Source organism: Drosophila gunungcola, assembly GCF_025200985.1.
Source record: "Drosophila gunungcola strain Sukarami chromosome 2R unlocalized genomic scaffold, Dgunungcola_SK_2 000004F, whole genome shotgun sequence".
Lineage (NCBI taxonomy): Eukaryota > Metazoa > Arthropoda > Insecta > Diptera > Drosophilidae > Drosophila > Drosophila gunungcola.
The window spans coordinates 3,118,090-3,133,790 of NW_026453167.1; the positions used below are offsets into that span (position 1 = coordinate 3,118,090).

Genomic DNA, 15,701 nt, shown 5'->3' on the forward strand with positions numbered 1-15,701 from the left:
AAAAGACATTTTTGTTTGGTCGATTGTTTTACTAATACTGGCAACTCGGACACCAAAAGATGGCATTCTTAAAAGTTGATAAATCTTAAACAGCTATATATTTTTAGTGCTTTACATTTTGTTTTGATTTGCTGTAAATTGTACTTTAATGTGTGTTTAAATGAACTGAATCCGTTACCTACTTTTTTTCTAGACATAAAATATGTCAAAATTGAAAATATTTCCGATTTTGGTTGGAATTAACTGTATCTTTTAAAATTCCTAAAAATTGTACTTTTAGTTTGCTGTAAAGAGTAATCTTTTATGAAAATAATCTGCTTTAATTCAGCTTCCTGCCTGTGCAGGGAAAGATATGCCAGATTTTTGGCCAAAAAATTAGATTTATGGCCCAGTGTGCAGCGTTCGAACAGAGTTCGCTCTGTTAAGTGGAACTCGGCTCTGTTACGCTATCGCTCGATGTTATGTTCGACGACTCTCGGACTCAGATTCAGTTTCTTTTCACCTTTCGTCGGCTGTAGATCGTCGCCAGCGAAACCAACGGATAACCAAAGCCAATACCCAGCAACAAATGACTTGGAAAATATTTTTGAAAAATTCCAAGCCTCAACCCAAAACCACTAAAGCAACCGATTCAAATGAGCCTGATTAATTCGATTAATTAGCCAGAGGTGAAAAGTGCATTGCGGCTACACAGAGATACTATTGATTTTGTTTTAAAAATCACACACCCCAAAACCAGTTAAAAAAACACAGGCGAAATAAATTTTCGAGTGCCCCAGTGCCAGTGCAAAAAAAAGAAGTTACCGCAAAATAAATCAAATTTTTGTGCAACGCGAAAATACACAAAATATATATTCGAATAAGAAATTTAACTAAATATCGTGTCGTCGTCGTTGCATCGCTGCTGACAAAAGTGCAATATTCAAGTATATACAGCCGATTATAATATATTAATTACAACAAATTACATATTGTTAATCAAAAGTAATTAAATACGCAAATCAAGGCGAAATATTGCAAATACATAACATAGAGTGCGGTTGACAAAATACAAATTGCAAGAAATACAAAACAAAATAAACTGAAAACCAAGTTATACGACCGGATTTAATTGCATTTTTTTGCGGTGTAGTTGTAAATTTGTTGACGCTGCTTTTCTGCCACGAAGTATCAGATTCAGACTTGCCGTAAACATCCATATGCATAATCGAGTTTATACGAATTGTGATTTCTGAATTTCCGCTCGGACTCGTGTTCACCAAGCTCAGCAGAAAATTAAAACTCTTTCGTCAGTCAAATGATAGACTCCCGACGATACTACGCACAAACCCATGTTGGATTATAATTTACACCCTTAAATTTGGGGGCTACAATGCGGCCAGAAGTATACGATGTAAGTTTTGAAACTAATATTAAGCGTGACTCAATTTCTTGAGTTTTTCATCATAATGATAAAACTTAAATTCTAAAAACCCCAGACATTTTCGATAATCGCATACCATTTTGGGGCTGGTCCTTTATTAATTTTTACGAGTATTCTCCGGAAATTTTTTATATGAATGGTAAATTAATAAAAATACCCAGCGAAAAATAAATCGCTTCATGGAAATTGAGGCTCATTGATTTTTAGAGGGAAAACTAAAATGATCAAGTCATTTTTATAGTTTATATCAAGGTTTATTGTTTCAGGGAAAACTAAACTTGTCATTTTTTAATTGAGAGTTCTAAAAAATGGTGTAAGGTAAAATCATTAAAGCTAATTAATCCTTAGCATATGTATATTTGAAAGATTTCAAACAAGTCAATGATTTCAAAACACTTTTTAAATACTTCGATTTATTTCAAACTGAATATTGCAAATACTTAAACCACGTGCAAAGGGAAGAGAGTGGTAACCGCCATATCCCGAACCCAAAACCGAAGGCAAACCATACGCAATCAAAGGAATAATCCGCAAATACCATGACCTGTGTTCTTCGCTCCCTTTTACTTTTCGCACAATTCCCACACAAACACAGACGCAACTATAAAAATAATATATATAATAAGTGGAGGGCTGTTTATCAGGCGCAACGCAATTTCACTTAAAAAACAATTTCCAAACGCACATAAAAAGCACAATTATATGTTCGAAACAAGAAATATGAAATGTGCCCGAAGACCAAGTTCCGTCTGAGTCTGAGTCCGAGTCCGAGTCCGAGTTTCAGTTTCAGTTTGTGTTTCAGTTTCTGTTTCAGGTTCAGGTTCAGGTCCATAATTGCCGTTTATAACTTGTTATGGCACCAACACATGCAAACTGTCAGGATAAATCAGCTTGTGTGTATTCATTCGTGCTCCTGTGTGTGCACAACCCCTTTTTCGAAAAACTTTCGAGGGTTTGTGGCGTGTTCTGATCTCAGGACATTTACCTGAGTTATAAATCAATTGCAAACGCGCCAACCCTCGGTTAAAAATCGCTTGCCAAACTCGCCTAAGAAACTAAACGATTTTAATACCTTAAAATCCAACTAATTCAGAATAATTTTGCCTTAATCAAATCTCAATCAAAGTCCCGTCTCCAGCCGATTTACGAATCATAAACATGTTCAACAATTCACATGACAAACAATGCCACGCCCCATCAAAAATATTTTCAAAGAGACGATAAGAGCCAAACGCGTTTTCCTGTAAAAATAGACAATATTTGATTTGATAATTCGAATTTGTTCGCGTCTTTTATTAATTAAACGGAAATACGTTCAGATAACACCCAAGAACAGAGCTCATGGGCTTGGTCTAAAATCGATTGATAAGCACGCACCGACTAGGTATTTTCTAGGGCCAACAAAAGATCCATTAGGAGAAGATCTCCGGAATGGAACCCCTCGAAATACGCACACATTAATCTAGAGCCTCGAGTGTTTTATTGAGATTTATGATTTGGCCAGAGGCACGAGCTCAAATGCCAAAACATCATAAATACATCTGTGACTTGGCACATATTTTTGTGCAGCTTTGATTAATGCAATCGAGGAACCCAGAAACCGAATCTTGCCTCATTTGTTACCGTTAATGAAACCCCAATCAACCTTGGCCAACTAAACTGCACTTTATTCTTTGCATGACTTGTCGGAGCATCAACAAGTTCATTGAATATATATATGTAAAGTGACTTTAGTATATTTCCTAGAATTACGTTAATTAGTATTCAAAATATTGAATTATCAATAAACGTGTTGGGTTCCTAGTTTACTCGTATGGGTTCAGAGTACGTCCATGTAAAATGTACAAAAGTTTGAGAATATTAACAGGCCAACAAAAGTTTGGTGGCGTCTAAAGCCGCTAAATGAAAAAAATGTCACATCCAAGTTTATAATTAGGGTACGGGCGGATGAAAAAAGCTGTGAGTGCAAAAAAGTGGCTTTAATAATTGGGTCCCCAAACATATGACGCCACAGTCCGAAATTCAGTAGTCTGCATTAGGAAACGACCCCAAAAGGCACGTTCCCGAGTGCCCTGCAATTCTATAGAGATAACAATGATGATGATGTAGAGCTTATAGAGTATATAAAACGATTAGTCACATTGGCAGCTGGAATCAGGGGTTTATAAATAACAGAAAAAAAAAGCCGGCGGCAAACGCGTCAAAAAGTCGCGTCTGAATTTGTTTATTAATATCACTTTACAGTGTTAGAAATTCGGTTGAGGCACACTTTTCGATGCAAATCTGTCTGGATTATGGCGGGTTAATCCTAATAAGGAGTGGAGTTTTCGGTTTGATAAGCTCGATCTTTATCTCGATTGACTTTTGGCGATCCTCGATTTGCAATCGATTTTCGGTCTATATGGCTTTATGCCTTTATGGCCGGCTCAATGCCAGTGACTAAGTGGCCAAGATCTGGCCAAGCCAGCCCCAATAAACCCCTGATCTGAGCCGACGGGCTAGTTCTCCCCAGTTGAAAGAAGTAAAACGAGTTCGTCACTATCTTATCAGCGAAGAACACGTTCAAAATATACGCCACGGCGTACTACGCTACACTGGTCTACATCTACATATATACACATATATGTACAAAATAATAACAATGCGCCAAAAAAGAACCATGCGGCCGTCAAGTGTTTATAGTTTGTTTTGCTTTTCGCATGGCACTAAAAACCCTATCGGAAAATACCAACACCCCAACACCCCCATTCCCTCGAAGGGTTCTATGACATTTTACTACGCTTTGTGGGGACTTTTACAACTCGATGAAGTTTTCCACGGCTCTGAGTTCGCTTTCTTTAAAAGGCAATTTGAAATATTTGCCCAGAGCGACAGAGACGGCTGATTAATTGTTCAATTTATGCCAAATATTTGCATTGGGCATTACGGCTGCACACGATTGTCGTTGCACCTGACCCACAATGCTGGTTGCTTTTATTGGTGTTGTCATTGTTGGCATAGTGTTTCGTAAAAAAAAAAAAAAAACGAAAAAACACCACAAACACACCCACTTTTAGAGGTCCCAAGAAAAAATTGGAAAAATCATCAAAGATAAAACGCATCGATGGGAGATTTTGATGAATTAGAAAGTTTTGTATATTCGCCGAGAGGAGTTTCTTTGAATCTCCAAACACTAATCAGCTTAGCGATTGATTTATCTTTTCGATTTTATTGTCTAGGTGATTTATTGACAGCCGACTATCGTCGGTTATCAGATATTTACAGTAATGTAAAACTGGCTTTGATGGAACCACCATAAAGCTTGATAAGGCGCCCGATTTCGATATATATTGATCGCGATTCCCTTCGCAGCCATATCAAATGTATTTGCTTAGCCATTTAAGCCGGCAATTTAGCCAGAATGGAAATCGAAACACGCGTTTTCCCCACAGTTTCAGGTGCAAGGCAATTATTATTTACTTCCAGAAAAAAAGGTGTCATATTTGAGTAGCCCGCACACACACAGTCCCTAGACAAATTCAATGGATGCACTTGCCATGTTTGCCTTAAACTCGCCATCGTCTTCTCATCGATTTCGTCGCCATCGTCCGTCTCCCTCTGCAGCCCTAGTCCCGTCTCTTTCGCCCTGTCTGGGGCGCTGTTGACACTTTGGGAAAGTTGCTGAATGCTTAACAAAGTATATTCGCTGCCACTTAAGTAGCCCGGACTTATCAAAAGGGCTGAGAGCAGCGCCGAAAGCCGCTTATCACCTCCGACGGTGCAGCTGTCCCGGCGGCGAAAATCGCATTAGATACAACCCCTCTATATGGAGGAATTATAGTGGAACTGGGAAAAAAGGGGGTGGCCATACAGAGCAAAAAAAATATACACTATTTATTGTGATCAATAAATCGTGTGCTGTTAGAATGAATTGCTGTTAGGATCAAGACTGAAAAGGTAATTGAAGAGTCTATTAAAAATCATATAACGATCTAATATATCTATATCTTAAAGCCTCTTAAAGCCAAACACATAACACAAAATAAAGATATCTTCTGAATCTGATAAGCAAATTTTTAAAATTATTATTTTATTATTAATGAAATGATTGCTCAACTTAAGAAAATTTTGTGCCAGTGCACTTAAAGGTGAGAAGGGCGGCTTGGTAATGAGGCGAGTTTTGTGTGGCGGCACGTCAACATTTTCAGCATTCCAGAATTTCTGCCATCTCCCCCGCAGCCTTGACATCAAATGATTCGTTCGTTCTACTATATATATCTACTGAAACAGTCTGAAAACAACATTAGCTTATCGCTGGGGTACACTGAACTCTCACGGATTCCCATTCCCATTTGCAGCATTGTGGTGTTGGTGGTGGTGCTCCCTATTCTATTTTATTTGGGGCGTTGCTTTGGCGGCTACAAGTTCAAGAGGTTTCGGGCCGAGAGGGAAAAAAAGACAGCCCCAGCGATGCCAAAAGTATGCAAAGCTTTTGGCTTGCTCAAGAGGCATCTTAGGTCATAACTTTTAATTAATGTAGCTGGGAAATTGGCCAAGAAAATGTAGAGAAAATTACTTAAAATGTGACAAATTTGGTAAAGACTTATAAAAATGTTTTAAATTGTAATGTATATTAAATGATAAGTCTTGTAACCACATAGTTAAAAGTATATGGAATTGGCTTACCTTAATATTTTTAAAATACTTTAAATATCTAATATATTTTTTTCTGTAATTATTGTTATTCTGTATTATTGTTATTATCCACCCCAACTCTTTGCGACTCTTGATCGGATTTGCATATTGTTCTACTTCTCGAGTCGCATTGAAATGCATACTTCACATTCCCAATCCGAATCCGAATCAAATCCCAACTCCCACTGCCTGTTGCAGTTGCAATTGCAGTCGCTGCTGTGCACATTATATAAATATTTTCATATAATGCCCACCAGCTCGGCGCCCTGCTGCAAAAACAATGGCAACACACCAAACTGGCAACTGTCAAAGTCAGTTGAGTACTTGTGTACATATAGAACGGTAGTATGGTAGTATGGTAGTACCTATGGTAGTATGGTGTGTATCCATCCCTTTTTCAGTTGGAACTTCATTAAGTCGGGACAGAGCAAACACACGTAAAAAGTTGCAATTGCAGCCGGAGAATATCGGTGGATTTCGAGGGGTTCTGAGGGGTTTTTCCGAGGGATGAGGCTTAGGGTTGCTCGGCTCGGCGAAAAGCGCAAGGTGGATGATGTAAGAGTATTAAGTAACAGCCACGCCAGTTCGCTGCTGCAAGCCATCCCTTAAAACAAAAGGAAAAAAATTGCATTAAGTGCAGCCGGGTAGTCCAAAAACACCAAAGAAAAAAAAAAATTGTACACAAAAAACAGAATGTATAGGGTGGTCGTAACCATAACCATCGTCATCATCATCATTACAATCACAATCAGAATCACACGCACAATTGACAGCACAAAATTTCACACCAGAACACGTGGCTGTTGACAGGGAAAATCGGGCAGTTACAGGACCTTAATTACATGATGGATTACCAACACCACAAGCACACGTGCCCGCAATCAAAGTTCAATGCTATCACTTTCTTTGCGGCCTATCTTGGGCAAATCTTTCTGCCAATTCATTTTTGTGGCCAAATACATTGCGGCCTAATCTAATCGGCTGCACATTCCACAGATGCCATATTTATTTTGTTTAAATATATATATATCCATGTATATACAAAGCACGGGGTACAATTATGTTAGAGCTGTGTGCGAGTTGGAAGCAACAAGTGCTTAAGTATTAATGTGTTAAAGTGTTAAAGTCCAGATGCCAACACGTGCCCCGTTCTCGAGACTCGAGAGTCGAGAGGAGATTCGAGGCCCAAACTAGTTTGCATTTCGATTCCAATCAAATTGAAAAGACCCGGTGCTTAGCATATTATCGATCGATGCGATCGCCGCGAAACACTTGGTTGTTTAATTTTAATTTTAATTTCCAGATTTATAGATTTATATGTATTGGCCGAGGGGGGAGCACAATCGAGTGGACAAACTAATTAAAGGCCTGAAAATGTCGCCAGCGATTAGATTGCACATTTCAAATTTGGTCGCTGTGACGTAGATATTACGAAAGGAGGTTCCACTGTTTTTTTTTGTTTTTTTTTTTTCGTTGGCTCTGTGAATGAAAGCTTCCTCGTTCGGGTGGTCCCTATCCCTATTCCGAACCCAATCCAAAAATGTGAGCACGTAGCAAAAGGAAAAGTTCTCAATCCAAAACTATGGCCATTCAGTATTCAGGGCACATTTTGGGGCCCTACGACATTGCGTAAGCCAGACCAAGGAACCTGGGGACTTGGCAGAGACCCTTGTGGCTCCGTTCTGCGCTCCTGTCTGCATACCAAATAAGGTAATTATGAGTCGCAGAAGCGAACAAAAGTAAAGCACAGACAGAGGCGACTGGCCATAGAAGCGATATCGAGTTACATACATGGGAACCGCTCGTGCACAGCAAAAAACAATCCTTTTAGTTGGCATAAATACAATACAAACAAAAAATTTAAACTTTTTAAATCCCTTTAAAATAATTTTAACTCACTAACTGGTCAAGCAAATAGAATTTCATAGTATACAATACAATTTCATTAATCGTTAAATGAACGAAAATGTTATCAACAAATTATTTTATAAATAACAACTAAATGCCAATCAATATCAAACTCCAAAGTCCAACAAAGTCATAACTCTTGGTTATTTTAAACCTAACACCCCAATTTCATGAGTTCACTTTATAGTATTTGTGTTTCTATTAGAAACTCATTTCAATAATCATTATTTAAATTAGTTTAATTTTTTTTTCTGCCTGTAAAACCGTGGTTCATCCGTTGGGCCTTTTGTCTGGTCTTAGAAAACTCCTGAACTTTTGAAGTTTCGGTTTCAATTTCAATTTCGGTATTTTGTGTGCGGTTGCCAGCCCACAAAAAAAGGCTTTTCTTTTTGTCTAACTACCTAAGGTAACTGAAATTTCGTAAGCCACTCTTATTGATCAGTCAGCAGTAGCTTCCCTGCCATAATTTACTACTGAGAACGCCAGCTAAGCATAAATTGTAAAAGCATCAAGTCGATATAATTGCTAGCCAAGGCAAATGCTTGTCCACAAAAACAAAAATAAAAATAATAAAAACGTTTGAAAAAATGTTGTTTCTTCGGCAGGCATTGTGAAATTTCATTAAGAATGCCCGTGTGTGTTTGCACATTCCAAATGAACTTTATTGTCTGCCGTGAAATTGAAAAATGATAAAAATCGCCCGCCACCAGGCATTTGATTTGGCCTGAGTTGTATTCTCGTTTTGGGACTGCCCACTGAGAGGGTTAGAGGGATTCGAATCCGGGACCAAAGGCCCTGCAAAAAATCACCTCCTCCTGGGGCTGTTTTAACTTTTGACTCTCGGTCGCTGCATATTGATTTCTCGAGCTTGATTCTTTGCGTTTTCACTTTTCAAGCGCCGAACAGAAAAGACCTTCGTCTCAAGAAACTACCCTTCTGGGTCTTGAGTTCTGTTCTTGTTCGCTGGCTTTTTATTTTTTTTGTCGTTTGTAGTTCAGTTCAGTTCAGTGCTAAGCTGAAATCAATGACCTTTTGGGCCCGGGGATTAGTTGGTCGTGAAACAGAATATGCAGTGCGGAAAGTACAACAAAATATGGCAAGACTTGTTCCGCTGAATCGATATAATAAAAGGAAAAAATAAAAAAAAAACACATTTTTCTCTGGCGTTTTCCGAGTGGCCACTTGTGGTCACTTGTGATGGGGTGACATTGAGCCCAGAGCCACTGTAAGGGCTCTCCATGAAAATCCGATGGATACGTTTCGTATTTTTTATTTAAATACATTTTTGTTTAAAGATCTCACGATCGGCAGTAAAATGACTTAATTGTTGTTTAAGACGGAAGTTCGACTCGGAAAACAAAACAAAACAAGACGAATAAAGTTGAAAACAAATCAATAAAATCAATAATAATCATTAATAATAATCTGTAAGATTTATGCAAATGTTTCTCCTTTGAATCACACTCAACTCTTTATTTATAGTGGCTAGCGTAATTTTGTTGTGAATTGAATACTATTGAATACTGAATACTCATTTCGTTATTTTTTGCCTACTTGCAGGTTACTACAGTTCACGCTGCCCAATGTCAGGACTTATTTTATACTGATGGTGAGTTTTTGCCCCACTGTACATATTTACGACCAACGTAATTGTTAAATTTGTCAGATTTATGGGCTATAATTTTTGTGAGTAATTTGTTTTGGGGGAATCCACCGAACTAGAATAATTTACTGTTTCCCAAGAATACTTTGGCCAAAGCCTTGCTCCACTTTTTTTGGGTTTTGGCTGGGCAAAAAGCATCTGGAAATCTACAATCTCGATCGAAAGCTGCCCTGTTTTCAACACACTCTGAATAATTATCTTGAGAAATGTCAAAATATTTTTATACGTTCGAGAGATTGAGTGTGTGTAATCGAAATTAGAGTGGGGGGGCCAAAGCAATTCGGAGTTTTGATATGGGAAGCGTGTGTACATTGGAGTGGCTCTCCGTTTTGTGGGGTCTCTCCACTTGAGGCGGCCCATAAAAAATAATAATAATTATTATTATGATTATGATTGTTACACATACACTCTGGTGGAACGTCATTGAACTATGAAAAAGGTCGCACGGCATTCTCTATTTTTTTTTTTGAATTTTTTTTTTTTGAGAAGTGCAAACAGAAGGCCTTACTTCCATACTTCATTCATTTATCTGGAAAACTGACATTGTGTCAACGTCAACGTCGAAGATGGAAAATGTGAGGAATGTTTACAAGTTGGGTAAATCGAATTGATTGGTTAAGCCTCGCTAAATCGATCGGCACGCGTCGATCTCGGTGCTTAGGTCAATTTGTTTTGGCTTGCATCCAAAACCCATCGCTTACCCACCGAAAAGCCCTATTAAGTCCTCTGCTAAAGTCCAGCGTTATTTTTGGCCATTCCCATTCCCCCATAAATAGCTAATAATGCCTACTGGTCGTAGGTGGTGCCGTGTGGTGAATAGGCGTCATGCACATTATTGAACAAAATGATGTATGAGGCTGGTCCCATCTAAGTCTCGATAAATACTCGATTATATATATGTCACTTGTCTGACCCAATCGCTTGTTTTGCTGATTTGCATTTTTTATATTATCAAAGAATAATAGTGATATCATTTGAGTAGTGAGTCGAAATTCAATTGCTCAAAGGAAATCTAGTAATACCTTTAATCCTCTCCAGAATTCCAACAAAAATTCTTGCACTTCTCAAGCAATTAAATTCCGTAATAGGACAACTTGCTCTTCCAATTTAAATGCATGGGAACGGACCATCCTACCGACTATTTGCAGAATGTCAAAGCTTAGGGCAACATATCCCATTGAGAAACCAATTACCTGGACTACCATAACACGCCTAATGGCCAGTTGGCCAGTGGGCTCAACTTTGACCATAAACATTTTCGTGTCGCATCTGCGGGGCGGAGTAATAAAAAGCTCATCGTATTAATGGAAATTTATGGGGCAAAAAAGGGTTTCGTTGGGCAGGATTAGTCGCCAGATGCGGCTGTAATGCAGATGAATCGCCCATTAATCGAGGTTATCTTTTCTCTCCTCTTTTGTTTTGCAGATTGTTGTGGTTGCTCTTGCGATGCCAACATGCGCCGCGGAAAAACGCTATGTTTTACAATTGAAGGAACACAACGAACGGGCGCTGCACATCAATTCGCACGGCAGAGTGACCGCCGAACACATATTGCAAACATATCGTAAGTATTTTACATTCCATTTATGTTTATATAGCATTTAAGAAACTTGAAACATTCCGATCGGGAACCGATCTGAGACAGCTCTTACTCATTCGAACTCGCGTCCATCAATTACCATTGGCATTTAAATTAAATTGGCATTTATACAAGTACATCTAGATGCGTATATTTCGAAATACAGGCGGGATTCTCTTAGATGAACTTAAATATACTACTCTAAAAATAATAAATAATAAGATTTTAAAATTATTATTTTCCATTTAGATTTGTTGAAATTCAAGTTGCGATTTATTTAAACATATTGATAAAAATTTAGTCAATTGAGAATTTATTCTTTTTTAAGTTTCTTATTTAGAAACATATTTTTAAAAATGTTGAAAAAATTCTGCATGTGTAATCAGAAAAAATCTTTTTAAAATTTTGGGAAAAATTTAGTCGACAAAATTGCGATTGTTATTTCTAACTCTTATTAAATTTTTCTCGCGAATTATATAAAAAGTCATTTAATAAATTCCAAGCTAGTCAATTTGGCCTGTACATTTTGAACTCTGTCTGGGTCTGGGTCTTCGTCTGTGGCTGTGCATATTGTGTGCTTAATTAAATTATTGGTAATTTAATATTTGATTGATGTTATGAACCGCGCCGAGCGCCGCCCATTGCGGTTTCGTTATGTTTTGTTTGTCCAGCCGCTCTTAATTTATTCGAAATTCATTTGCTGCGGTTTCCAAGCCTCTGGAGTTCTGAAGTTCAGGAGCAGCCCTCGTTCGATTGTGGGTTGATGGCTGAGCGAAAGTGACAAGATCAGGCGCCGACTTGCGTCACTGATATGTCAAAAAGGGAGACTTTTACCAATCCACTGCCTATATATGCGTAATTTAAGGCACAATTCCGAAACGGAAAGAAATTTGTCAGCTTGGCTTTTTATCTTATCGGTGGGCAGGTGCTGCTGGGGCAATTTGATCGATATGCTGGGTCTTCGAAGGTCTTCCCCCAAGACCCAAATCCAAACCGTAACCCTAGCCAAATCGTTCGGAATTATCAGGCTTAGGCGTCGTTTTTCAGGGTTAAACCCCTTTCGTTCAGAGAGGGAGTTCAACGACTCAGCGCCAGTAATTGACTTAGTCGATTTATTGATTTCATTAAATGCTTCACGAAAAAAGGCACATAGTTTCATTCTAATCGAAAGCCCCTTCATAACTTTATCAAAAACCTTTCAATTAATTGGGTTATCTGTATGCGCTTGAAGTGGTCCCAGTTCAGTTCCATTTAATATTTACACAATAGTCGCGTTGGTCTCGTGTGTTTGTTTGCCAATAATTAATTAAATTTTGGATTTTGTCTCTTTTTAGAGTACTTCACGATGGAAGGTGTCAACGATGTGCTGAGCCTGGATTTCAAATTAACCATCTATGCGGCGGATGTCGACTACTATCTGTGCTTCCATCAAGGCAGACTTGTTGGAAAGGTGAGTTTTCGTAGACATAATTATTTTAAATTAATTGTTAATAGAAGACTAAACAAGATTATCAGAAAAAAGGAGTTTTTTAAAAACAGTGAAGTTAAATACTTTGGGATTTATTGCTATTAATAGATAAAAACATTTTTGATCATCTTCTGCAGTTGCTTTAGAGATTATTAATAGTTTAACTAAAATGCAGTCAATAATTAACAATAAAATTGCCATTTAATACACCCTCACTAACTTTAGATTCTTCCCTGCTTTTGTTTTTTGTTTGATTCTATAGAGAAACGCCACAAAGGATTGTCACTTTAAAGAGGGTATGATAAATGGTTATTACCACTACACCAGCTACTACAAACCAAAGCTGCGTGTGGGCTTTAAGGCCAAATTTAAGCCAGTTGGCTTAAAGGATTTTGCCAAGCCGCGTGTGATGGATAAGGCCATATTCTTTTTCTATCGTTTGGGTGAGGAGGAAATTCCCGAAACACTGGCAAAGTTGTTGGATCTTAAGAATAAGCAAGCCATCACTACCACAACAACAACAACAACATCAACCACATCAACTACAACAACAAAACCGCCCAGTACTACCAAAATCAGCTCCACAAAAACCACAACAACAACAACAGTAAGCCCAGTGGCGGTCACAAAACGCGCGCGTTCAAAATCGCGTCGCCCAACAAGTATTAATAGCGATAGCAATATCCCTGGAAAAACCAGCGGTAGCAACAGCAATAGCCTTAAGTCCTACAACCAAGCCAATAGCAACAACAATAACAACAACAATAATGAGGTGGATTTGGAGCAACAACAGGTGATCCTGCAAAGAAATCGCTTGCAACATCGCCGCTTGCAACCCAAGAAGCGACAACAGCAGCAGCAGCAGAAGCAGCAGCAGCAGCAGCAGCAACACCATCGTCGTCGCCATCGGCAACGTGGCACAGTGGGTGTGATGGCCCAACCGCAGCCCAAAAATCTGGAGGTTCGCCATCATCACGACAATGCCACGATAATGGAACGTCGTAGACGTCGCCGTTTGGAGCGGCAGCAACACAAATTGCAGCGGGAGCTGTGGGAGCAGAAGCAGCGGGAGGCGGGGGAATTGGAGCGGGAAAGGGAGAGGTTGGAGCACCTGCCCAAGGCCACCTCCTCGGCCTCGTCCTCGTCCTCCTCCTCGTCAACGGCCACCTCAACGGCCTTGACCGCCACCGCCGCCTCGTTGGCACCCAGCGCCTTCAATCTGGTGGCCATTATGGCCGCCAGTCGTCGCAAGCGGGACAGGCGAAAACGCTCGGCGGCAACAGCAACAACTAGTGCAACAGCAACAACAAGGGGCAACGGTAACAGCAACAGTCCACCCGATGCCGATATGCAACTGGTTGAACTACCCTCGCAACAGCAACAGCAACAGCAGGATAGCCCACAAAATGAATACTCAAAACCCTATGTTAATAGTAACTTAAACTTAAACTTAAACGTAAACTTAAACTTAAACCTACTAATTGATAGTAATAGCGCTAATGTTAATCATGCAATACCTGCCTTGCCAAAAAACTACAACTACTTGTACAGTAACGAGCATTATAATTTGAATACTAAAAGTAGCACGACTGATTCTAGTAGTTTAGAAGATAGCACTAAGTTCGATAGTCCAAATAGCCATAGCCCTAGCCATAGCCATAGCAATAGCCATAGCCACAGCGCGTTCAATCAGAATATTGACAATAATCTTAAGCAATTAAACGATCGAATTGACCCTGTTTCAACTGCAACACAAGTTGAGACATCAGTGACCGTAGAAGGTGAGATGGAGACAGTAACCGAAACTGTTGTGCAGAATCGCAATCATATTGATGCTAATAATATAATCGACGATAGCTATCCGAACGATGGGGAGCACGAAGAGCTGATTCTAAAGAAACTTCTTCGTGGTCTTCAAAAGCTGCAACAGCAACATATGCAGCAGCAGCAACAGCAGCAGCAGCAACAACCTAATATTGATATCCCTAACGAAAATATTAATGTTGTTAACAATAATCAGAATCATAATGATAATGGGCTGCTGACAAATAATAACCATAATAGTAATTACAATGAGCAATTTGCGAATGACGATGAAACGATACGAATTCAAAATAATAAATATGAAACACATATAGTACAATACAAACATGCGGTATTTATTTCGAAAAGGGTGGGGTTATTTTATGGAAGCATTTTCATCATTTTTAGCACAGGTTTGGCTAAAGAATTCTCATCAAATACTGAAATAGAGTGTGTGGAAAATTATCTTGGAAATCATTTGGCCAGAAAACATTGCCAGAAGTAAATTAAATAATAATGTTATTTCTGGAGGAGATTAAACTTTTTATTTCTTATATATTTTTATTAAATGAACACAGATTCAATAGATGCTTAATATGCGGTATTTATTTCAAAAAATGTGGGTTTTGTACATTTTCATCATTTTTAGCAAAATTTTGGCCAACGAATTCTCATTAAATATCGAAATGGAGTTTGTGGAAACTTATCTTGGAAATTTTCTTGCCAGCAAACGTAGCCACAAGTAAAATAAATAATATTGCTATTTCTACAGGGGATTGAACTTTTTGTTTCTTTTTAATATCTATTAAATTATCACAATTTCAATAGTTACACAATGTTTGATAGTTTTATTACTTATACTTTCTGAATTCCGTCTAATACAAATTATTTTATAATAAATAGCAATAAAAAAAAACTAGATAAATTCTTTTGAGCTTATGATTAACGGGGTTTCCCTTCAACAAATAAAGTTATCATCTCTGGCCTGTGAAAATATTTCCCCAAGATCATCTCGCAATCCGGAAACATCTATGGCAACGTTTAAACATTTTTGTGGTCACCCGATTTAACAATTCAAAATGCGCATTCCAGCAAATCGTAAAAAGAAGGCGACTGAAAAATATCAAAACATAATTCGAAAATCGTGTAACAATTGATAAGAATCTACAACAATGTGACAATG

The 15,701-nt window shown here is 38.4% G+C and overlaps 1 protein-coding gene across 1 annotated transcript; it reads left to right on the plus strand.

Annotated features, from left to right (window-relative positions):
- Nucleotides 1–508: 508 nt before the first annotated feature.
- LOC128254018 (protein kinase 4) lies at nt 509–15,563 on the plus strand. The gene is made up of 6 exons (XM_052982782.1): nt 509–1,393; nt 9,566–9,614; nt 11,094–11,232; nt 12,582–12,697; nt 12,978–14,888; nt 15,525–15,563. Coding segments are annotated over exons 1-6 (2,256 nt in total). The 5' UTR covers nt 509–1,391.
- The last annotated feature ends 138 nt before the right edge of the window (nt 15,564–15,701 follow it).

What these genes read in the sequence shown, in the direction of transcription:
- LOC128254018 (XM_052982782.1), top strand. An exon ending in GGACTTATTTTATACTGATG is followed by an intron (nt 9,615 to 11,093) that starts GTGAGTTTTTGC and finishes TTTGTTTTGCAG; the next exon opens with ATTGTTGTGGTTGCTCTTGC. An exon ending in AAGGCAGACTTGTTGGAAAG is followed by an intron (nt 12,698 to 12,977) that starts GTGAGTTTTCGT and finishes TTGATTCTATAG; the next exon opens with AGAAACGCCACAAAGGATTG.